This window comes from Melopsittacus undulatus, chromosome 6 (assembly GCF_012275295.1).
Source record: "Melopsittacus undulatus isolate bMelUnd1 chromosome 6, bMelUnd1.mat.Z, whole genome shotgun sequence".
Classification (NCBI taxonomy): Eukaryota; Metazoa; Chordata; class Aves; order Psittaciformes; family Psittaculidae; genus Melopsittacus; species Melopsittacus undulatus.
The window spans coordinates 2148767-2174182 of record NC_047532.1 but is presented as its reverse complement, the minus strand read 5'-3'; the positions used below and the strand labels follow the sequence as shown (position 1 = coordinate 2174182).

Here is a 25416-nt window from a genome sequence, read left to right as displayed (position 1 = left end):
CAGCCTGTGCTTTCCTTAGTGCCTAAGGAAGCCTGAAAGCAAACTCCTTGTATTTGTCTGGTGAAGTCCTGATTTTACTTCTGTTGTGTTGCATTTGACAACTGACTGCTCTGACTGGTCTTGTGGTGGGCACCCTTTCCTGGAAATAACATTATTGCTGTTGGTTTTAATAATATGGATGATTGCTCGCTCTCAGGGTCAAGTTTAAAGTAAATAAACTATTGTTCAAGATTTGGACTGCAGGCATTTGGAAAATAACTTTTGGATCGCATCTTGATTGTATCATACCAGCTCTACCAACTTTGTGCTTGTGTCTGACATCCCATAACACTCTCCAGTTTAATTTAGGTCAGATGTTACCCAGCTCTGGCTCTAAAAAGGTCGGAGTTTTAGGGCTTCCCTGGCTTAATCCCAGGAGGTGTGGTTGGCTCAACAAACTGACATCCGCGTTGTGTGCCACATTGGGTGGAAATACATGGTGTAGGACAAAGCAGCTCAGCCGGGCACAGGGTGCACTTAAATGTGCACTTTGCTAGCAGGTCCTCAGCCAGCTTGTACCTGAAGGTTCTAAGAAAAGCTTTTAAAAATACTTAGATATTTATTCCTTTCTACGAACTAGGTTTTCTTCTCCCTGTAAGGAGGAAACTCAGATGAGCAAGGTGCTATGGAGTGCTTGTGTTGCAGTGGAGTTGTCTGCAGATATAGTACCTATGTTTTTGGATTGATTCTGGTCTTTGAAACAGAACTTTTTCCCCTGGAATTGAATGAGGTTGGTAAAAAAATTGAGCAGAACTTGCTTCTTTTGAGGGGAAAACTTAACCATGGTTACACTTCAAGTCCAAGTTTGTCCCATAGGAAAGAATTGTACTTACTTATCTGGATACTTAACCTGAATTTCAGGATCTTAGAGCATGTATAGCAGTTCTCATCCTGTAAATCTTGCCATGGTTTTGCTTCATCTGTTCTGGTCTGTAGTTAATGGAAGGTGTAAACTCCAGCTACCTTTCTGCTGACCCATTCAGATTCCTCTGTGGCTGTTACTGCAATATCACCAGTACATGTTTTCAGGTACACAGAAGTGCTCTTGAGCATGTAGCCTTGTCTTTCTAGAGTGTGTATTTGCAGAGAAGTACCCTTGGAGCTTTCCAACTGTTCTTTGCCACAATTAAAATGATGACTTCAGGCTGAGTCCTGTGAGAACACTGTCACTGCTTTTGTTCTTGCAAGGTTTTCCTTTGTTCCTTTCATTTCCACAGTGCTCTACTCCTTGTGGCTCTGATCAGAATGGCTTTGGAATTAACTTTTCAATGAACCTTGGTGTATGTACTTCCACAGCTTCTAAGTGGTTTAGATAGATGTTTGGGCATAGAATTCCATTGTTAATGGGTAAATAAACTGGTTTCCTGACTGAAAAACCAGAACAGTGTTTGGAAATTCAGGGGACAGAGTTTAACACCTAGAAGATAACGTTTGAAATAAATACGTTGTTTCATTGCATTCATTAAAAGCTATTAAATAAAAGCTTGAAAATGTTATGTTTTATGTAGCTTTAGGACATTAAATGAGTGCTTGTGCCAGGATATGTCATCTGGGCTGGTGGAAAGAAACAGGTTTGCATTTAATTTTATTTTCTTTTAAAACCAACACTGAGACAGCTGGAAAATTCATTAATCCTATTATGTTTTTGAAGTTGAAATAAGAATGAAACACTTTAAGGGCTCAGTCCTTTGAGGTGTGCAATTCTCTTGCACACTTCTAGAAGCAGGGATGGAACCTTTCAAAAGGAGCTACTGGGTTTTGGTTCATGGGGCTGGTCTCTTTGGAGGCAGCACAGAAGTGCTTAGGATACGATTTGCTTTTCTGGCAATAAAAGTAAAGGCATAAAATAACTAAAACAATGAAGGAAAATATTTATCCAAAAGTAATGTGGTGTTTGTGTTATAGAAACTGTTAATGCAAACTTTACAGGCCTCATAAAGGGATAATTAAGAGAACAGACACGACCCTAATGTGACTGATGAGCATATTGTTAAGTAACAGCTATAATTGAGTCAAACCTAATGTACTCTGGGCTTTGACAGACACTTCCTTCCCAGGTCACGGTTTTTAACAGTTGAGTTTCTCTTGTGAAGAACAGCAAGAAGTTCTGCACTCACTGGAAAGATGTGTATAGCCCCCTATGGTGAGCACTAACTACCCTTCAAGACTGTGCCTTTGCCTTTTTTGTCCCCATGGAATAGAACACTCAAATCTGGAGGGATGTTTCAGGCTAGAAGAGAATTCTTCAGTGCTATGGGCGGTTGCTGCTGTAGTTTCTATTCGAGGGTGGAGAGGAGCTATTCTCTTTTTATTGCTTTCCTGGCACAATCACATCAGGAACCTCATCCATGTTGCTAAGGGAGGATAAAAGTTGATATTATCACTTAGGTCAGAGTTCCCAAGTGTCTTAGAATGTTGTATCTGCTGTTTCTCTCCATTTTTAGCGGTGTTTTGGTGATAGGAGGGCTTTCCATCTCACTCTTTTTTCTGCTTCAGAGAGAATTTCTATGGGCAGTCAGGTCTGACAGTGCTGAGAGATGAGCTTTAATACTTAATGAAATGGTCTTTAGAGAAAATGTCCTTCTATAATTTTGTAGTTGCTTCTACATCCTGTCCCTGCTCTCCTATAGAGCATCTACACTTCACACCCCATCCCCTCCCCACAGGTCATTCCTTTAGGAAGGGTACTTGAGGTCCTTCTGGTGCCTGGCCTGATGTATTTGATCCCCAGGTGGTCTTTGTGAGGGCAGAAGGTCTGTCTGGACAGTGATAAAAGGCTTGTGGTCACGTACATTTTACCTTGGAAACTATTAGCACTGCTTCAGAATAAGTATTTAAGTAACAAAACCCACAGAGAAATGTTTTTGGAATTGTCACTTTTTAGATGTCAAAGGAGAAGAATATTTTAAAGGAATTTCTAGAAGAAACCACTTGGTGCAGAGTGTGGAAACCTTGAGCTGTGTGTCTGGGGAGTTGGGTGGGTGGTTTGGTGAGGTTCTTTGTGCTGGGGCTGCAGACCTCACCTAGGTGAGAATTGCAAGGTCCTCGCAAGATCTAGATCAAAATGACATCAGGCTTTACAGCTGTAAGCATTAAAAATGTTTGAGCTCATTTGTTGGGTAAGTCATGAAGAATGTTTTCAGTATCAGAGTTTTGGTGCCCTCCTGGCTGGAAGCCGAACTTCCAGCAAGATGGTGCAGACAGATTCACTCGGGTGTCATAAATTAATCCCAGCATTTAAATCAAAACGTGTATTCAGTTTTGAACAGCTGACTGTTATGGAGCAGTGGTGGTCTCTCTCCAGAGATGAACTCGTAACTGAGGCTCTGTTATATCTGATTAAGTCTCTTGTTCCCTTAATCTTGCTAAAGGTAAACCAGTCCACCTAGCATGTCTCATGTGTGGTCCTGTGGAACTATTTTAGGATGGGGATGATATCTTTAACACCTTGTTAATACTGTTTATTTGAAAAACTTGGGTGGTAGAGGGTAACTCATATGATTTTTCCAAAGTCTTTCCTACCTCAAAACTGTGTGGGGCATAAATGTCAGATCAGAGAGGTGAGGGGCTTTCAGAATTCATTAATAAGGTTTGATCTTTATGATGAGGCTATGCCTTAGTCTGAGGTTGGGGATGACTTTTGTTTGGGTTTGCTGATGTTTAACAGCCTTTGGAGAATACTGATGCGAGTGTAACTTGTTAGGTTAGAGTGTGTGTAAAGTCATTCTGTAATATAAAAATTCATTATAAAAGCTTTAGGGTTTTCTACAACACTGCTTATAATAAAGAGCAGTATAGTACTAGTTTACTTCCTGCAGTAAATGTAAACTTCTGATCAGGCTGGAAGGTTGCATAAGGCACTGAACCTAGAAATCAGGAAGTCTGAGCTGTATTTCTAGCTCTCCATCAGACTTCCTCTCTGGTCCTGGACACATTGTTCTTTCCAATTCAGGCATGCTGTATTTAAAAAGAAGTCTCCACTTAAGCTTCTTGGAATAGGAACTTTCCCATATTAAATCCAGCACTTACTATAATGAAAATAGTCTTTGTGATAGCTTCTGTGTGGGTTTATGAACTTTTTTTTCCTGCCATTTGTGAAACCAGTTCAGCTTCTAGTCTGGCCAGTGAAATGAAGCTAATCCATTTCTGTTCCTCCCCATTAGATTCTGTGTGATATATTTCTGGAGAGAGATTTTTAACATGGTTGAAAAACATTTTAATATGAGATAACAGAATTTTCAGACCTTGCTAAATAGATGATATTATTACACATTTGCACAATAGATAATTTCATATTCTATTAATATGATTAAAGGTTATAATTCCAATGACAGCCTGGAGAAGAGAAGACTCCAAGAAGACCTTAGAGCAGCTTCCAGTGTCTAAACAGTCTGACGAGATCTATAAAGGGGATTTTGGCAAGGGAATGTAGGGACAGGACAAGGGGGGGAATGGCTTTACTCTGACAGAGCAGAGATGGAGATCAGGTATTAGGAAGAAATCCTTTACTGTGACGGTGGTGAGACAATGGAACCAGTTGCCCAGAGAAGCTGTGGAACCCTGGCAGTGTTCAGTGCCAGGTTGGATGGGGCTTGGAGCAAGCTGCTCTAGTCGAAGGTGTCCCTGCCCCTGGCAGGGGGTTGGAACTGGATGAGCTTTAAGGTCCCTTCTAACCCAAACCAGTCTGTGAATCTATGAAATGGTTAAAGGAGGCTTTCTAATGGGGTAAGCATTGTTTACTGAAACCACTAGCAATGTTTGTTAGTACCTCTCCCTGTGTACTGGAATTGTTTATTTCACTTTGGATTGAAGCTATTTCATTATTTTAGTTTTAATTTTAAAATTTCTCATGAAAATCCATATTTTCCAAACTTAAGGTATGAAGATCTTGGTGTCAGAGAGACTTCAGTTACCTGCCTTTGCTTCCCTAGTTCTGTCTAGGAGCATAATAGCTGTTTTGTATGCAAATGAGAGCCCAGCTTTCTCTTCAGCAGGGAGTAAGCATGAATCAATGAACACTGAGCTCAGTGCGGATCCTCTGGAGCTGGACGGGGGCCAGGATGACTGCAGCACTGGTGGAGAAGAATTTGGGCTGAAGAAAAGGGAAGGCCAATGTTTCAGTCTTCCAGAGCCTCGGCATTTTTACTATGTCAGGAAGTGAGGTCAGGCACAGCCGCTGTGTACTGTAATTGTTTTCTGGAAGGCTAGTCATTAAGATTTTCTGTTTTTCTTAGAAGCCTTTGTAGTGTGAGACTGTCAGTGGAAAATATTGCCTTTCTTTTAATATGGTTAACATGATTAACCATATTACACTAGCACAGTGTTGAATTACTCAGAAACACTTCTCGGGCTATATTTCTCAAATACAGACTGGTTTTATTTAGTTTAATTCTTGTTTTAACGTTGTGAAATACGTGACAAACTGTTTCAGCTGTTTAGATGTGTGTGTCTTGAGCAAATAATCTTAGAAGGCCAAAGCTCAAGCTATTTCCCGTGTTGATTTCTGTTAAATTGGAAATGTGATACCTGCCATGCTAAAAGAGTGCTTCAGAATGTTTGTTTCCAAGATGGGTAGTCCCAGTTTATTTATTTATTTAATGAATGTCCACATGGGCTAAGTTCGTCTTACAGCTCAAACAAGGTTTGGGAATGACCTTTAGCTGGTGTCTAATAGAAACCATTGCAAAGAAATGACTCAGGCCAGAAGTTTCCTTGCAAAATGTAACCTTTCTAAAAACTAATCTATTTAATTCCATACTCAGAAACCTCCAGTGCATGGTAACAAAGCTCTAGAAGCTACTTCTGCTATTAATTCATGTACAGGGATTCACTCATTCTCAGTGTATTCCTTTGCAACTCTAAACTGCAGAATTTGCCTGGTCTTTAATGCATGCAGATATGAGATTTCTTGTTTCTTTTTAGTCTAGAAGTTATAATCTTGTGTATTATTTCATCTTTGCCAATGAAGCCTGTGGATTTGTAGTGCAAACACTTTTTTTTGCCCTGACTACTTGGATAGTTGGTAGTGATGATAAGCTTACAACACCTACCTGCTGAGAACAGACTGGAATATAGTAGTCTCAGCTTCTGTTACGAAGTGTATGATAGAGCAAAGTAGCTTTAGGGGACTTGAGAAGCTTTTTGAGGCAGTTCTGCCTGTAGGTAGGCTGTTCCTTTATGGTCCATGTACTACTCACCAGCTGGCTTTGCCTGTCCAAGCTAATGTCGTTTGTGGTGAACCGAAGGGTTCAGGTCAGTGACAGCATTTGAGGGGAGCTGTGAGAACTGATAGGACTTGTATGGTAGGAGCTGTGGGTGGAGGTGGGTTCAGGACCCTTGAGTCCCCTCTCTGACCATGCAGCTGTTGCCCTCTTCAGCTGGCTGACTTCTAGACTAGCAGTAAGGTGTGGGTAATGGCTTTTCAAGATCTCTCTTTGTTTTGTTTTTCAGGAAATTGTGTTGAATATGTAATAACTTTTCAGGAATTCTCTTTTTATTTACCCAAACACCATCTCTGTCCTTGAATGAAATGGAGACTTTGCAGCGTGAACCTGTTCATAACATGCTCAGCAGCAGTGCTTTATTTCTCTTGAAAAGTTTTATTCATTAAACTTGGGAGGAGTTTAGTCCAATGCTTCTTTACCAGCAGAGGTGCTACATTTGAGAGCAGAAGTGTCTTTTGCTGCTCTTTTATCTGTGTTTTCAAGGAATGGAGCTGTGCTCTAAAGCCAGAAGAACTTGGTTTTTGCAAATCTATTGATGTGCAGTGGGATGTTCCTCTTCACTGTTGGTGTTCTGCCACTTGCAGCCATCTGAGCCCAGCTGTGCAGTAAAATGTGACCGGTCTGAGTGAGGTGAAACTGCTCAAGAGTTATTAAAATGGTTTCATTTATGCAAGCACTTCTATTTTCTCTGACCAGATGAATGTTCCTGCTAAGACATGAAACTTTATTTGCTATTTTTGGAGGTTGTCATCAACTGAATAAGAACACTTGTTTCCTGATGCTTCAAGTATTAAGTTCTTCCTCTGAAAAACAGGAAGTTACAACACCAAACAAGTAGAACATGTGTGTGTAGGTGTAAATGTGAATACTACCTGTGTCATTAGGCAGGAGGTGGAGGAGTCTAAAAACCATGTGGATGTTGGTGCTGTGCTCTACAATTGGTCCTGGCTGCGCTGCTGCTCAGCAGCATAGGTGAAGCCTCAGAGAATTATGTTCAGCCAATGTGGGACACGAGGACAGAAACTGACTGTTTTAAATTGCAGGTGGTATTTGGCTTGTTTCAGAACACATTTTTCTCCAGCTGGTTATTTTGGTGAGTTGAGCATTTGAATACAGATATATTTGCTTTTTGGTAAAGGGTTTTCCCCTGTATATTAAGTGCTAATTTCTGTTGTCTTTGAGGTTCTTAGATGAAAAAATTGAGACTGTGCACATATGTAAAGTATTTTCAGTCTGCCTGTGTATACTGAGTTACTGTTACAGCTCTTAAGACTTAAATCTAATCTCTAAACCTCTAGAAATAGGAGAGGTGTAGTGGAAGAAACTTCTGCCCTAATGTTAACATCCTGACTGGCAGTTTTACCATGCAGCTATTTTTAAATGGAATCGTTACATGCAATCAGATGAATGTGTTTCTTTGGCTCAGGTAATTCAAAATCTGATAAATAGGATGGAAGATTACTCAGGAAACAAATAACATGCTAAGGTAGTTAAGTATATTTAGGATAAACCTGGTATAAATTTAAACTTTGGAGGTCGTTTCTAGCCCTTGATGTGTTGCAGTCATATTTGGCCTCTTAAAATTGCAACTGGAGCAGACCCAGAGAACAATTGGTATGCAAAATGAGCTGGTTTCTTTGGCAGTCTTGGGTATTTTGTTGTGCTGCATTTTGTGGCTGTGTGATTTGTATCAGTTATTTTGAGATGCTTTTGCAAACAAGAAGGAATGTGGTTTTTACCAGTGGATGCTGCCAGCCTCTTCCTTGTAATGGAAGCACAGGAGAAATCATGGTGAAGGCAGTTTTCATTACAGACCCTTCAGAAACAATGTGGGTTAAACCAGAAGAAACGATAACAGTTGGGCTGTGATATTTCTACCACTTTTGCTAATCTGCTGAAGATTCAGTCCTAAAAGCACAAAATTAATCAGTTTTCCTGTCTCACCTGCTCCCCCAAACATTGACATTTCCATCCTGGCTGTAGAGAACTGAAATGGGATTTGGCAGTTATGTGGCGACTGAGACTTGATTCTTACACAGATTTGAGTGGAGGGAATGATTTTTGTTTTTATGAAATGGACTATACTAACTGCATTTTGTCTTCTGTATGGGTTTTTAGGAGGTAATGGCAAGGGAGAAGGAAGTGTCAGCATTTCCTGTATCCTGTTATCTTGTGCTTTTTATGGATGCTGAATTAACTATACCCTGAAAATTCACTAACATTTGGGTTGTATTTTGACATTTGGACTGTATTTTGACTTATATAGTTGCACATTATTCACTAGAAGCCCCAAAGCTGTGCAGCACTTTTCCATATGCAGTTCTGCATTTAGTCAAAGATACTTGTACAAAGTACTCTCTTGTGTTGCCTTAAGCCTCGTTTCCACTGTGTCAGACTTTTGTATTGATGACATGTTGCAGCATTAAGGAAATTGCATGGTTTGGGGGCTTTTTTGATCATCACAGACACTGAAATGTGTGTGCAGTGTGTGTATAGGTTGGCCTAAAAGTTGGGTTCTGGAGTACAGGCAATTTTGAAATTGTAGCTACAAAATTAGGAATGAAGTGCTGCATAAGTGTGAGATATGCTACTGTGTAGTTACTTCACTTATATACGTGTTTCATCACTTGTGGCATGTAAAGTTTCATATGCACAATGCACATTTAAAGAGCATTATTTTTGAAGGAGGATATGTGTTGCTTTGATTCACTGCTTGAAAAGTAGGATAATGTATCAGACCACATGGGTAGACTTCATTGTGAAGAGCTTGCATAGATGATGTGATCCCCTCCATGCTTTTAAGACTATCAGTCTGCACAAGTTTTTCAAAGTGGGCATTTTACATTAAGTCTTGCCTCCAGTTAATCAGTTTGTTTGAACATTGTTGGGGGAGAGTTGTAGAATGTTGTATTCTGATTGTATTTTCCTATTGAGTTTTCAAATGTTCTTCTGTCATTAAAGGATTTGATTAATGTCACTGGGCAAGTGTGTTGCCAAGTTAGGCAAAATAGAGAATTAATTACTTGGTGGAGGGCAAAGACATAACCAACACTGACACTCTCTGTTTTGGCAGGTGGTTAAGCAGTTGTCAATGAATGCTTTTCAGACATGATGGCCGACCAGCCGCCTCCATTAGAAGCTACACCTATACTGAATGAAGTGCCACTTCTACCTCATATGGTTAATGGAGACAGCATTCAACAGGCAAGTAAATCCAGTGCATTTTCATGTAAGTCATGTAATACTGTGACAGTGGTGGTAGTAGAGGGGTTGACATTCAGGTATACAGTAGAAAACAGATGAAAAACTGTTGCACAGCATGTATGATGGCTAAAAGAGGCTTGAAATAAAGGATCTCAGCATTGATATAATCAGTAAGATAGAAGTGCAGATATAGAGAAGAAAATAATTCCTCGTGAATATAGTGGATGTGTTGCAGATTAAAAGGTCTGCTTGTTACATACATGAAAGTATTTTAAAATTAAACTACAAAATCAAAGAATAGAAGGAAAATATAATACATGGATTTAATACAGTGCTACAGTTCTGAAAGCTTTTAAAGCTCCTGTAAAATAATAAAGATTAGCAAGTGGTTGCAGTCCTTTAAACTAATTAGTCTGTTGCAGGGAAATGAAAGACCTTGGCTTCATGATATTAAGTATCTTCATTAATAATTTAATTAATTAATAATTAAACTGAAATAAGGTAGATTAAGATTAGTTATTAGGCAGAAGCTCTTCCCTGTGAGGGTGCTGAGGCGGTGGCACAGGGTGCCCAGAGAAGCTGTGGCTGCCCCATCCCTGGCAGTGCTCAAGGCCAGGTTGGACACAGGGGCTTGGAGCAGCTGCTCCAGTGGAAGGGATCCCTGTCTGTGGTAGGGGTTGGAGCTGGTTGAGCTTTAAGTTCCCTTCCAACCCAAATCATTCTGTGATTCTAACAGTGAAGACCTTGGCATGTTTAGTATACAGTGGATAAACAGGGTACAACAAAGTAATCATGAATTGTTAAAGGATCAGATAGACCTTGAATACTGGGAAGTTTTAAATGAGATACCCTTTACTTTGTAATTATTACAGATGGAGAAGGAGGAGAGGTGTGCATTGTTGTAGTATACTTGGAAAAATGAGCTTTAAAGTGTACTCTGCATTTGTTCCTCAGATTCTGGAGATAAAAGCACAATAACTGTGTTTTGAAATAAGTAAAGCTTTAGAGTCTTGAAGCTATTTCTGAAGTTCTAGCATTAGCAACATGAAATTCTAGACACTGACCAGCTGTGAGGTTATTCATTAGGGAGTGTTTCATGTTACATAAGGAAAAAGTGTCCAATTAAATCTACTTGATACCATCTCTGTGGCTGTATTTGTATGTCATGTTATAGATCAGTGTGTAAGAGTATGAGTGTATATTGAGTGATCCAGGAGAAGGTGACAGCATTGGAATTTTCAGAACCTAGTGGAGACTGTTTGCAATCAGGTGAGGTAAATGGGAAAATGGCATTTGAAGAGTAGATCTGAAGACTGATAGACTCCAAGACTTTTAATTATATTGGAAGTTATAAATTCAACTCTGTAGTGAAAAGTCTTTATGGGACCAAGAACATGATTTTATGTTAATGTGCCAACATTTCTCATTCTAATGTGTCTGTATATAAACAATGATGTGATGTTGCCATCTGTGTCACTGCCATCCTTCAGTTGCCTAACACGCTGCTGTCATTTGTGGCACTTTAGAGAGGCTTATGAGCCACAGTCTCACATTTCCAAGCTTGCTTTTAAATAGAGAATTGATTTAGAAGCTTTATTAATGCAGATGGTTTTTACTTATTTTGCTGCAGAGGATAGGCTGATTACAGAGTATTGTTCATGGAGTTTGTTTTCAGAAGTAAAACTACTTCAGCTGTGTTGATCCTAATGGTTCTGAACTGGGTGCACAGGACACTTGAAGGTGTTGGCAGCTGACTCCCAGCACTACTCTGTTGTCTGACTTGGCTTACACTGACTTGGTAGAAACACTCAAGCTTCCTGGAAGTTTTCCTTGGAGGAAGGTAGATGGAACTCCATTTGCTTCATTAATTGGAGTGAGTCATTCCTCCGAAGACATTGCCCCATGCATTCCTGAAATTCCAGTCTTTGAACTGTTCTACAGCCCTCTGATTACACCAGTTACTTCCAGTCCTTTTCACTGATCCTTTTCAATTCATAGTTTCCTGAGCTGTTTGTGAGAACTTCAGTTAATTGAAATCCATTCTGAAGATCTGACACATGCAGAGGCTCTGAATTTTTAAAAGGATCCCTTTCCTACCTCTGAATTTGCTTGCCCTGGAAGATGAGACTTGCTGTGGGGTTTAATACCTGCCTGTGGAGCCCCATCCCTTTCCATCCCCAGCAGCTGCTGTTCACAGCAGACCTCATCTGTCCTGGTTCTTTGTGCTCTGGCAAAGCCCCACCCTGTTATTGTCAGTTTTCTGTGAACAATTAACATTGCTTCTCTCTTTACTTATAGAAGTTCAGTAGCATTGAAGTAATACATTTACTTACATACTGAAATGACAGATCTGCTTAAGTTTCAGTCTCTTAATTGTGCCATTTAAAAGAAGCATTACCTGTCATCTATCCCTGGAACATGGTCTGTGTTCATATGTGCTTCTGCATCCCCTATTAAAAAATAAAACCTAAGATTAATATAGCAACATGCAGGAGCTTCAAAATCAGTGTTAAATGGTGTTTATCAGTCTGCCTCTTTCAGTCCTGCTTTATATACAGGAGTTTAAATGTAACAGATCTGTGCAAACCTCAGTCTCTTTCTGTGTGGAAGTTACACCCTCAAGAGTAGAGGGAGAGAAAAGTGGGAGGTGTCTACTGTACCTTTAGGAAACTGGTGTGTTTGCACTTACCCCCTGAAACGTTAGCTGGAGAAAAGTGCTTTGGTTAATGCCAGCATTAAGTGACTTGGCAAACCCTTTGGAAAAGAGTAGTCAGTGGAGTTTGTCAAAATGCAGAGTTTGAGTGAGGGACCACAAGATCTTTTTAAGTCTCATTCTTTTCAGTGGCCTTTTTATTAATGACCAGTATAATAGAATTGAGGTGTACTTAATAAATCTGCAGCTGACAGGAAATAGGGGGAATTGCAAATATCTTGTAAGCCTAAAATTATTTTGGTTACTGAAAGATAATGTAGAAAATTGGCAGCAAGTGCAAAACACTGTGTTTAGGTAGCCAGCTTAATAGGAGGAACAATGGGTTTTGCAGTGGTCCTTTAGAAAAAGGTCTGCAGGGGGATGGATAAAGACTGCAAGTGGAAGTCATCAGTGTTGCATGGTTTCCAAAAGAAGGCTGATATAAATCCCCAAAGGATTCATATACAGGGTATGGCATCTGAATCACAGAAAACAATCTTTTATTGGTGGCTTTTTCTTTATTCCATTGATGGTTAAGACATGGAGTAAGGTTTCAGGTTGAAGTTAGATGATAAAATCTGTGATGATGGTGACAGTGAAACTGTGGTGCAGATGCCTGGGGAATTTACATAGCTCCATCACTGGAGATGCAGAAGCACTTCTGGCAGATGTGCACATGGATTAGGGTGAAAGTGAATGCAGGTGTGTCCAAAGTGACCTGCAGAATCTCACTGTTAGTTGTGTTTCTTCAGCGACAGGGTTATGCAAACGTGAGGAAATTCTCCTACTCTTTCAGGAGCCGTCAAGCAGAGGTGGTAGGCATGACCTGTGTCATCACCTCTTCTGCCCCCTTTCCACCCTCAAGTTACTTCAGAGCATCAGAGAATATGTTGTCAAAATACATACCTGCATGATTTCATTAAAAAACATGGCTGAGTTTTGAGCAAAGCCTCTTTTTTCTCTGTGGCTTGTTTTGTTTCTGTTTGTTTGGTTTATTCTTTCTTAATTTGTTTGGGTTTTGGGTTTTTTTGGTTTTTTTTTTTTAATGTGCCTAGAGTCATTAGTTTGCCAATTTAGCCCTGAAACTGAAATTATCTCATAGGCAAAGCTTGGGAAGTGAGGTGAATCTTAGGTAATTTATTGCTTCAGTAGGAGAGGAAAAAGCAGTGTGAAAATATGGAAAACAGAACCTAAGTCAATTATCTCAAGTGTATCAAGAGAAGCATTTCTGGTTGTAATCAGAGAATGATCCTGATTAAGCAAAGCCAATGATTTTGTTATGAGTATTTATGAAATATGAGTTTAATACGAGTTTTAATAACTTCCTAAATACCAGTATTATGAAATTTCAATCCTACCCATCAGTGTTTCTCGTCTTGCTTTTTCAACCTCTAAGGTAGCCAAAGCTGTATTGTTTTAATCTAACATGTGGGCATAATGAAGAGTTGGTTTTCTTTCCCATGTAGGTAATTTCTAGAATAAAAAGAAAAACCAAAACACCTCTTTTGTTTCCTACAGGTTATTCTTGTGCAGGTGAACCCAGGTGAAACATTTACAATTACAACTGAAGATGGACACATTCAATGTATTCAAGGTAAAGGAAAAACTGAAGTGCTGACTCCATTTGATTTTGATTCTGCAGATCTCATGAATTACTGCAGGTGTTTGTTACTGTAATGTCAAATGTGGTTTTACATGTTCTGCAGTGTAATAAATCAGATTTTTCAGTTTGTACTTAAAGCACAAATGAGACAGTGCTGGGAAATTGCTGAGATTCCTGCATCTCTGCACACTTTGCTACTGATTTATGAAGGGCTGGCATTTCAACTGGTTTTGTGATGATCCTTGAATAAGTGTCTACCTGTAATCTTAACACCTGAATTTACATGGGATTTAGTCCACACTAATCTAAACAACTTGAACAGATGCTGTGTGACCTCCCTTTACTGTAAGGTAGCAGCATTAGCAGTCTGCTGCTGTTGTGGGAGGCAGTGCTACTCCTCTGTGTGTGGCTGCAACCTACTTCTGGGTAAGTGACAGAACTACAAATCTTGGTTGGGTCAAAATACCTCTTGTAAGTCAAGTTGAATTTATCAATACTTCAGTTTTTTGACTATTTTTTACCATTTCAAATAATATTACATAAAATGTGTCTGTTCTGCTTACATCAAATCCCAGACAGGAATGTTTTTTTTCAGTATGATGTGAAAAATAAGATATTCTTACTTAAAAAAGTTGGTAGATCAGCTGCCAGCATCCCTGTGGTGCCAGTGTTGTTTATACAGACTTTTAACTCTGTCACAAAATAAGAACTAGAATTTATCTTTTCCATTTATCATTTAAATGGATGCTGTTGACTGTATAAGTGCCATGGTTGGGATAAGTCTAACCTGTGCTTTTTGTAGAATAAATGTACAGTCAGCAGTCAACAATGTTATCTCAAATTCTGAAAGCTATTAAGTCATACTTCATATATATCTTGAATGTGAAAATGAAGTATCCTCAGTGACATAAATTGCATTATTTTTCTTGATGGAAACTTGGTACAGTCACTTTCTTTATTTTTTTTAAACTCTCAATCCCAATTATTTAAGTTTCTCTCCAAACTGACCTTTTAATAGGGTAGCTTAAACCTGGCTTCTAAACCTGCCTATCTAAAAGTAGCTCTGTAAATACAGTTGGATGCAGTTGCTGGCTTTTCAGGCACCAAAATGAGACACCACCTTGAGGAAAGAAGGTGCCTTGAGTTGGTAAAAGCCTCATTTGTTAAAAAGTGGCACCTTGTTACTTCTCAGGTCCAGCACACGTTCCTATGATGTCACCAAATGGTTCTATGCCGCCTATATTTGTGCCTCCTGGTTACGTATCTCAGGTAAACTTTAACTTATTCTCCTGTTTTAATGTTTGTGGGTGTAGCTTCTTAACAACAAGGCTGTTGATTATTTGGAACAGCTGTTAAAAGCATTTCTCATGGTTTTTTCCACTGAACTTACTAACTTTGTAACTTCAGTGTAGGCTCTCTCACCTTCTGTTCACATAGTGAAATTTGGTCTACTTTTCAGGATTTGTTTATAATAGTACCACTAGGCAATAAAAGGTGACTTTCAGTAAGCTAGCAGATGGCTCTGAGTTGGCTGTCTGTTCACTCCATTAACAGGATTCACATCTTGATTTGGTTTTTTATCTTCAGTCCTGTTTTCAAGGTGAAAGTAGGTGCCTGGGTCATATGAATAGTCCCAGCTGACAGCAACCTGCCAGTGTCAGAGAAGTGATGACTGTAGCTAAGCATATTCTGTGCTTAGCTCTGCTAGAAACAGTGTGGTGGGAGCATAGCTGGCAGCAGCATCGCAGTTGAACATGTCTTGTGCATACTGTGGGTAGGAGATTCATGCTTCTTACGTTGAGTTTATAAGGGTCATACTTATGATACTTATACGTATCATGACACAAGTATCATTCTCTCTTTCATCCTTAGGTCATTCTTTTTTTCCTGGACTGCAAAAGATATTTTTCTTTAACATCTACCCATAATTCAGTTTTTTTCTATTCAAAGTTTTCAATGTGCCTTTCTTTACTAGCTCTGATCTGCTTAACATTGAGCAAAACACCCTGCTATTAGAGCAGAAGTGTGAAGAGGAGTGTTAATGCCACTGACATGGGCCTGTGAAATGAGCAGGGCTCTGGGCTTCTCTCCCAGCTTTACTTTTCCATCCTCACTGGTTTTCCACTCCTCTGTGAAGTCATAGCAGGTCAGACCTGTGTGTGGTATTTGAACTGTTATTAGAAACACTTGAAGTTACCAGTTCCATTTACTTTTTAACTGATGCATTTTTAAAGGGAAGTCATTAAAAACAAAGGTTTAAATGGAACAAGTTGGGGTCTCATTTTGTAGTGATGCTAAAAATGTGGAGTTTTCTGGGTAGGCTTGAAAACCTTGTAACTGTATATTCTTGAGCTCCCAGGCAGTTGTCTTTTTGCATTCAACTGCATCTGCATTTTGTGCTTCTACTTTATAAGAAGGTATTTCCATGCAGATCCTGAAGAAAGGCCCGCCAGATAATTTATTCATCAGTATAAAATTGAGGTTTCCATGCAAATAGTATGCAAAGCCCTGGCAAATGCTGAGGTGTACAAACTGAAAAATACATTTGTTCTGTGTTTGCTGTCACATGAAACTAGGGGATTGTTTTATTGTCCCTTGGCCATTATGACAGGGACAGACAAGTTTGAAACAAACTTTAAATCAGAGCTTGAGGTACTTACACTGTTCTTGTCAGTAGATGAGACTTCAACTTAATGCTCCCAAATCTGTCTAGAGGAGCCTGAGGATAAATACCTTGGCTTCTGTGAAAGCAGAATGAAGCAGTTCGGTAGTGGATGATGAGGGTGTAGCAGCTTTGGATTGCAAAATGTCACTGTATTAATGTATCCTTTCTACCTCAATTTGTGCCATGTGTCCTGTCTAATATCTATCCATAAAATTGAGTTAATATAGCCGTCAGAATTTGCTATGACTTTGGCTTGTATGTATTACAGCATGTGTTATATTACAGAACGTGATGCAGTTCAAGTGGTGTATTTAGTTCTGTTGATGAACCAAAAAGACCCCCCATGTTGTTTCTAAAACAGTGTATTCAGTGTAAGCTTCGTCTTAAATGACTTCTTGTAATTTTTCCTTCCATTTAAAGTCTGTTGAGAATTGCTAACAAATCAGCCGCCTCTGAGGTCATCTCACAGCTGAACTTTGTTATAGCAGTTTGTGAGTGGACACATTCCATTTCCCTTCACAAGAATGGTTTCTCGTTAGTTTGCTCTATCTTTTGCTGAGGAGCTTTTCAACATGCACTGTTGGCATAAGCAGTGTTTCAACATCCGTAGTGCCTTCTTGGCCAACTCGGAAACACTACAGTGATCTCTTATAGCCAAACTAAATATGCTGCAAGAGGGGATCTCAAAGGAGCTAACAGGACAAACATTTCGCCTGCTTCCTTTAAACGGATTTACTTCATGGATTACATTTTAATAAACCCACTTTTTTGCATCTCAGTTGTGTACACCCCCCTGCAGCTGGGAAGCATCCCCCTGCTTGCATCCACAGATAGATCATGCAGCCAGCAGAAAATACTATCTCTGTTAATCCTAAAGCACTGTAAGGCCCTGACTAATAGCATTTGTGATTTGCATTTTGAAGTGCAACTGGGAGGAGATGGCTGGTGTAGAAGGGAGGAGGCATAAAGCTGCAGACTGACTTTAGCCAACCTAAGAAAAATGCCTGATTTTCCTACTGGGACTTGATTCATTTTTAAGTGTCAGTTTGCCTTTAATGATGAATATTTTTCTATTATTGATTTTATTTTTCAAATTGCATTGCTCATACCTCTAATCTTTTATGTAAGGGAGAAAACAATGTTATCTGTCTTTAAATAGGATTTAATAGAGTCTAGTTTGCTTCCGAGTCAGGCTTCTCATTAGGTACAGTCTGAATCTTCTGCCAATGGACTTCTGTGTTGTGGCAGAAGAAACAAACTGAAATAAGACCTGGTAATTTTTCTGATGGTCAGCTCAGAAGCCTTTGACCCTGTTAGAACTGTAGGAGCTGAAAACTTAATCCCTCAGTTACACAAAAGAGCTGTAGCTGCAGAATGACAACAAGGCATTGCAGATGTCCTCTGGCTGTACTATGAACCTACCTGGAGAAAGGACCCTGTAAACCTCAGTCTCTGCTTGTCTGTGCCATAAGTACTAAAGATAAGACTAAAACTTTTGTACTTCAGTGTCATCATTGTTTAATGTGTTGGCTTGTGAATCCTGCTCTGGTGTTACCCTCTGATCTTGTCTTCTAAAACCTGTGCTCTGTCCAAAGTCTCTTCTCAGTTTTAAGATTTAGAGAAGCATTATTGTGTACAACCTTAACCTATTTTTAATGTACTGTAGGGAAAGCAATACATTGAGATAATAATGTATTTCATGCTGGCAGAGTTAGGTTACAGAAGGAGCCTATAAATTGCCAGTTTAGGACACATCCTTAGAAGCATGCCTGTGCATACATACGCATGTGCTGTCTTAGCGTCTGTTAATCCTAGAGTTCAGACGCACAGACAGGTTCCTCATCTGAATTCTCTTAGCCTGGGGCAAACATGAAATACTTTGACATTTGAGTTGGGTTGGATCATAGTACAAGACAGCGGAGCTGACTTGTAGCACTTTGTACTTGCCACAGGCTAAGAATGTGTACGCTGACGTGTACCTCAAATATGACAACATGCAGCAACTTGTGCACATGATAGCGCTGTCAGTCCGAAGCACTTCAACTAAACTTACAAGTGGACTGGGAATTACACACTGATCAATTCACATTACTTGTTTAAAAACAATACATTATTCAGAAGTTACAGATTGCTTGGCACTTTGGTGTGTGAGGCTCAACACCATTACCTCAAACTCCAGTTTCTTGCAGTAACATGCTAGGTTCCCACTGGAATGTATTTCATTGTGTATATCTGACAGGTTGTGGGTATAAACTTAACTGTGGAGATTCTTTATCAAATGTGCAATATTTAAAAGATTGTTTCCATACTAACTTAATTTTGTGTGTTGCATGACAGGTGGTGGAAGAAAATGGAGTTCGTAAAGTGGTGGTGTTGCCGCACTCGGCTGAATTCCATCCTTCCATGCATCCTCCTCCTCCTCCTCCTCCCCATGTGCCACATTACATGCATCACCACCACGCTCTGCTCCCTCACCCCCCTCACCCAGTGTACCCTGCGGTTCCGGGGACAGGAGAGCTGCCACCACAGTTCATTCACCAGCATCCACCACCACACGTGTTTCAAGAACAAGGTGAGAGCGCAGGTGATGTTTCAATACACAAGAAGGCCTTTCACTTGGTGCATCTCGATTGAAACAGTCAAGTTCTGTCAGCAGCTCTCTTACATATTTCTGTGATGTTGGTGTTAGTTGTTAGACTCTCTGACACTTACCTGTGCTGTTAAAATCCTCTGTTCTAAGACTCTTAACTTAGAAGTGTTCTAATACTGTGTATGTTCTTCATGGGTCTTTACTTTTGTTACTGTAAATGCCCCAATGATTTCTTTCTCTAAAATTGTGCTGTTCAAAGGTGCTGTATTTTGTCACAGCCTTGACATGAAGTTCTTTGGAGAATGCATTTAATTTGGTACTTGAATGTGTTCTTTTGACTGGACAGAGACCAGATACGACTGAAAAGAAAAAACATACATAAAACACAAAAACATAGTAAGCCATGTTGGAGGATGAAGTGTAAGTCCGCTCTATATTCAAATAATGAATGAAGCAATACTTAAGTGGAGGACTGGGGGCACTGCTGAATTAAACCAACCTGTAAGCCTTATTATATATAAACATCAATTAACACAAAGAAATCGGACTACGTAAGACCATTCATTATCTCCCTCTCCAGCTTAAGTTGATAATTAAGCTATTTTGGTTCACATCGAGGGGAAAAATATTCAGTAGCTCCCAAGCTATGTTTTAAAAAGTTAGTTTGGGTCCTAAATTTGCTTACGCTTTTTGAAAAGGTGACTGAATTTGAATATGGGTTAAATAGGAAAAATGGAAATTTGCCTGCAGATATTTTGTATATTTTGCTATAGAATGAAACCTCCAGGTATGATGTTCTCCTACTACCTGATCTTTATGCTATTACACTGATTTGAGCCCAGTCCAAAACCTCTTTATCTGGTGAGATCCCTGAAGTCTGGTGGAGCGTGGACAGGGAGCAGGGCAGTATGTGCAGGTTTCCTCTCTGTTGCTCTGCTGCCCAGAGACTCCTGAGCATCAGCCATGAAACTCCTCAGGACATCCTATATGCACCAAGCCCAGGTTGCATGAGCCATGGAGTTCCACACATCTACAGACTGACAGCAAGCGCAGTGAAGTCCCACAGGTGTTCAAGTTCTGGTTCTATTACAGTTACTCCTCTTATAACCTCCAGAGTTTCTCGGATGTCTAATAAATTGTACTGAATGATTAAGTAAGTTCTCCTTTCTTTGTAGAACCTCGTTCTCATGGAAGGACCAACTTCATTCAGCGTGATGAAAGGAGTCTCAAAATGCAAGAACACTTGAAGAAGAGACTAAAAGACAGACAAGCGAGTGGTCATACTAACAATAAACTTAACAGTCCTCCATCTTCACCTCATAAAGTTAATTCTTCCAATGCAACACTTCAGAATGGAAATGGAAAGGGACAGCAAGGGGCAGGAGGGCCACCAAAGCAGAAGCAGATAGGAAAAACAAAGGGCAGTCCAGATACAGATATGGGAGGTAGGTTACATTGATAAATACAAAAACATAAATTCATTGTAAAATAGTTTCTGAAAAAGGGATTTGTCAATTTCTGTGACTCTTCAGGATTAGGGAAAGCCTGAAATGCTTTCCATTATGTTTAGATTTCTTTTATTTCCTCTAGAAATCACAGTAATGTCAGGTTTCCTCATCTGAGATTTCTCAGATAAGGTCTTCAGGAAGATCAGTACAGTATCTTTCCTATTGGGTTGAAACAGTGTCACTGAAGTGCAGGTTCTTATCATGATGCCATAAATGATCTGAGCATCTTTTAGAGCTTTGTATATGTCTTAAACCAAGTGGTCTTGTTAGGCTGCAAGGTCCAGTCCTCATTTGTGTTGCTGTTGTGTTTATCTCTTCAGTGAGAGAAATAAAAGATAAATCTGACTTTGTAACTTGGGAAGTAAGTAGAGGTGGATGTTTTCATCCAGTTTGCTTCAAGGATGAAGAATTTACTTAATTAAAGACTTGTCTTAATACATATTTGCAGGGGAAGAGTTTTTTATTTGCAGAACAATATCCTGAATTGTTCAACATGGACAATTGTAAAGATAGGATTCAGTTTACAGATGTAGCCCTTTTGGTACCTGGAAGTATTTTTAATGTGCAGTTTTGATCAGGCTTCTTTCAAATTATGTTTAGACCAAGTGTTTTGCAATAGAAATTCAAGGAAAGCATGTTCAATAGGTAAGATCTTATTGTCATTTTTTAACACCTTTTGGTTTTGGAGGAATGTTTTTGAGTTGTCAAAGAGAACCTATTTATGCTGGGATTAGGAAAATACACCCTTTGTGCAGGATGTACTAAAAGGGTTTTTGTAACACTGTTAGTTTTGGATAGTTCATGTTTCTACCCTTCACACAGCCAAAACAAACAGGGGAAATGAACTTTGCACAATAATGCTATTGTTAAACTCTTATTAAGGCAAACTCCATCTTGTGGTGGCTTTTTTCTAACAGACTGGTTTACTCTTGGGGTTTTGGGTAATCTGTTTTGTATTTGATATTGCAGAATCTGACACAGAGTCCAAGAAATGTGATACTCACTTGAGCATTGGCAAGCCAGTTGTAAGTATTATCCTTAAAATACCATTATTTTCTGTGCATATACTTCCTATAAAATAACATCTTTTTGATTTCTTTCTTTTTCTTAATGGTTTATTTTTTTAATAGAGAAAACATATTTTAGTTATCATAATTTATAGCTGGGAAGGGGTATCCATGCTATGGGAACTCACTATGTCTCAACCTTCTGAAACTGTCTGCCTCAGTTTCCCAGTCTGTAAGGCAAGTTGTCAAGTGTGTGTGAGGGCTTTAGTACCAAGCATACCTAGGGCCTACTAACCTAATGGAAGTCTATTCGCTCTTGGAACCATTCTTCATTCAGGATAGAGGGTTTAAGAATATTGGGAATAGAGTTTACAAAAATAGATCCTCTTTTTATGCGATGTTTAGAAATTGGAGCAAATATTTAAGTATTTACATACGTACTCAGGAAGCTGGAGTCTGCTGATGTGAATTTAAATGCCTGAAGGCTAAAACTGCACTGATATTTTTGATCTTGAGCTTGCTTAATTAAATTCATCTTTGTGTTATCTATACAGTAAGCACAGGTTGTTCTTTTCCTTCAGCTTTCCAGCTCTTTGTTTAGAGTAGTGCTATTGCTGTTTCTGACATCTGTACTTAATGCTAACAGAAGGCTGTGTTGACCTTGTCAGAGAGAGTTTGAAGTGAGCAGTAAGAAATTTAGACCAAAACCTTTAGTTGTGAACATTAAAATCAGAGTCTCTTGCAATCCTTTAGCTTAGTGGTGAAATATGTGATGGAGTTGTCACAGAGTAGGGAAGTTAGGCCATCTGACTGCCTAGGTATATAGATCTGGTGTCAGTGTTCAAGACTCCTAAATTTGACAGTTTTGCTCCAAATGAGTGATGAAAACAGCAGGTGAAATAGAAAGTTTCTCTTCTTGCACTGAGATAATGTCATGTGTTTGTACATTTGTTTAGTGTTTGAAGGGAAATCCTTTAATATGATTATTATAGAGATTAAAAGAAGAAATAATTTACATTTGAATAATGACTCAGTATTTCCGCTACAAAGGTAGAGAATTCCTCCAGTGAGGAACTTCATAGGCAAACTAGCGACACCATGTTATTGACTAATATACCTTTTATTGCAGAAAGCAAACTTACTTGCATTATTTATGCTTTTAATAGGTTTCTGATATACAAGCAAGATCAGCCGTTCTGTCCTGGAATCTCCCAGTTAGTTCACAGAATGGAGAGAGCCATAGTCATAGTCCAGCAGCATTTACATTTGAAGTAGCAATATCCAACAGTGGTAAAAATGGAAAATTTAAATCTGTCTATGTGTAAGTTTAGTTTCTTCATTTAAGCACAATACCGATGTTTAAAAACATGAACCCATCAGCAATCTCTCTATCAGGAGCTGTTTTGTTGACTTGCAGACCTGCCTACTTCACGTGAAGTAAATGTTAAGTAATGTCACTAAGAGTTACGTGGACAATGGGAAACGTGAAAATTAAATGTGCGCTACATGGTTTTGCTTTTCAATGAGCTTTTATCCTTTGAAGTGTAAGAAAGAGCTGTAACTCTGTTCTTTGTTCTTTTTCCCCTTTTCACAGTGGGGAAGAATTAACAATTACACTTCCCGATCTCAGACCAGCAACTGATTATCATGCCAGGTATGTTACTTGGAGTTAAATACTTCATGCTTCGGTTTAGTGTGTTAAATACCAACTTACTGTGGCTTCATGGAAAAAGGGTGATCACAAAGAAATTGAGGAATATTCTGTAAGAATGCCATAGCTATGGACACCACTGTTGCTATCAAAATTCCCACTTACCTTCTCCTTTCATGGAAATGTCCCCTCATTTTCTTCCCTGCTGTCATTTCTGTCTCTTTATGTTTCTCAAATACAAACTTTAAGTTATCCTCTGTTGGTATATTTTAGAACAAGGTTGAACAAGATTGGTGAAAGAGATTTGTTGTAGGCTGAAGGCAGCAGTAAATAAAATAAGCTAGCCTTGAACATGGATTCATAAGTCTGACTTACCAGCTTGATTTATAAAACTGCTCTGAACTGCAAGCTTCTGTAGCAGTGCAAGAAAGGAAGTGGAAGCTGGTTGAAACAGGCTGTGTTACAAGGGAACAAGACGTGACATTCAAGAAATGCCACACAGAGCAAATAAGTGTTACTGGAGAGGTGTTTAACCGGTTGGGAAAAAGACAAGCTTGTTAAACAAGCAGAACACTGTGATCCTGCAGCAGAAATGAGCCTCAGTGCTTGAGCACAGGAGGAAAACAGTTTTAAGACTTACTGAAGCCAACTCCTATTAAACTGCAGAAATTTCTGCGTGTGTTTAATACTCAGCACAGCTTCACTTGCACAGTGTAGCACAGTGTGGGTTTAGTTCATGGTGTTGCTTTCTGTAGTGGCCAATTTTCTTCTACCTACAATTCATTTAATCGGACAGACACTATTTCTGAACAATTAGTCAAGTCATTGCTTTTCAAAAACAACCATAAATGAGCACAACTGTTCTAGAAAGTCTGTACCATTTAAACAGTCAAACACTGATAAACATGAGTTTATTGCCTGAACAGCTGATTGAGTCTGCTTTAGTATCTGTAGTCTTGCACAAGTGTTAATTTGAATCTCAAGATCTTTTTAGTGAAAGATTCATTTCAAGTCAGGTGTTCTATTACCATTTGGTTACACGTACTTATAGTTTTCATCATGCCTCCACATGTATTTCTTCACTCGCATATCTCCAATGAAAGAGATGGTAATTGTAAAGTAAATGAAGGATGCCAAATGGAGTCTTCAAATCAGTAAGTGTACTTATGTGAGCTCCATCACTCTACTCTGTCAGCATGCCCCAGTCTCCCTGAAGGTAGAATGGATAGTAGTGTTCCTTACGACGTGGGCATTCAATACTAGACCCTGCAGTGACATCATTAACTGAATTTTTGTTGTTTCTCCCTGAATGAAAAGGCATTAAATTGTCCTTCAGAATCAGTGATCTGAAAGAAGAGTGATTGGGCACTTGTTTCCTATGAGCAGGCTGGTCTTTGCGGCTGTAACCACTGCTGGAATTCAATGTGATTCTAAAGCTGACAGTTCTTTCCTTAAGCTGTCAGGTGCTGATGCAACAGCAACATAATTAATTGTCCTTTGTTCAGAGTTTCAGCAACCAGCAGTTCCATAAAAGAATCCATTTCAGAATTAGTGAGTTTCACTACGGAAAGTTGTGAGCCAGACTGTCCAGCTGCACCGAAGCTGATCAACAGAACCAAAAACAGCCTGAGCTTGCAGTGGAAGGTAAGAAATCTGATGTAGTCACCCATGCTATGTTTAAATTAGCTTGGTCAATGATTTAGTGTGTCGCGACGGGGGGGGGTTACGGACAACACTGAGACGATCAATGTGATCCAATGAATGCCATGTATTACAAAGCATCTATCCTTTTTATACTGTTGTCTGCATCTGCTTACAGTAGCCCGGTGTATTATACTTGGATACATACACAATAAACGGCTGTATTAAGATTGGATACATAATCAATAGCTATTAGTATATTAGTGGATACATATACAGTGGATACATTAGTATTAGTGGATACATATACAGTGTAGCACACAGCAACAAGTATACAATTGGTTACATTAGGCATATGAGAGCCTACTCTCTGAAACCTGCTAACAGTTCACTGTTGTGTCTTAACACATCCCAGTTTCTTCTTATCTTGCTTGCACTGCTACTTTTGCTTCTTTACCCATGGCTTTCTTCATCCTCGGCTCGTGTCAAGCTCCACGTAGGCACTTGCTGACTTGGGACTGTGGCCTGCACTCTTCATAAATTCCATTTTCTAATGCTAAAACATTGGGGTTGGGCATAATATGTCCACTGC

The 25416-nt window shown here is 39.3% G+C and overlaps 1 protein-coding gene across 1 annotated transcript in view; it reads left to right on the top strand.

The window, feature by feature from the left end:
- LOC101875818 (fibronectin type-III domain-containing protein 3a-like) overlaps positions 1-25416 on the top strand; it is a 45773-nt gene that overhangs the window by 7934 nt on the left and 12423 nt on the right. Inside the window, exons 3-11 of the mRNA XM_034063751.1 lie at positions 9337-9467; positions 13678-13753; positions 14955-15031; positions 18765-18999; positions 20193-20462; positions 21495-21550; positions 22699-22853; positions 23127-23186; positions 24689-24827. Of these exons, the coding sequence (XP_033919642.1) occupies positions 9372-9467; positions 13678-13753; positions 14955-15031; positions 18765-18999; positions 20193-20462; positions 21495-21550; positions 22699-22853; positions 23127-23186; positions 24689-24827 (1164 nt within the window). The 5' untranslated portion in view covers positions 9337-9371. The remainder of the gene's footprint in view (positions 1-9336; positions 9468-13677; positions 13754-14954; positions 15032-18764; positions 19000-20192; positions 20463-21494; positions 21551-22698; positions 22854-23126; positions 23187-24688; positions 24828-25416) is intronic.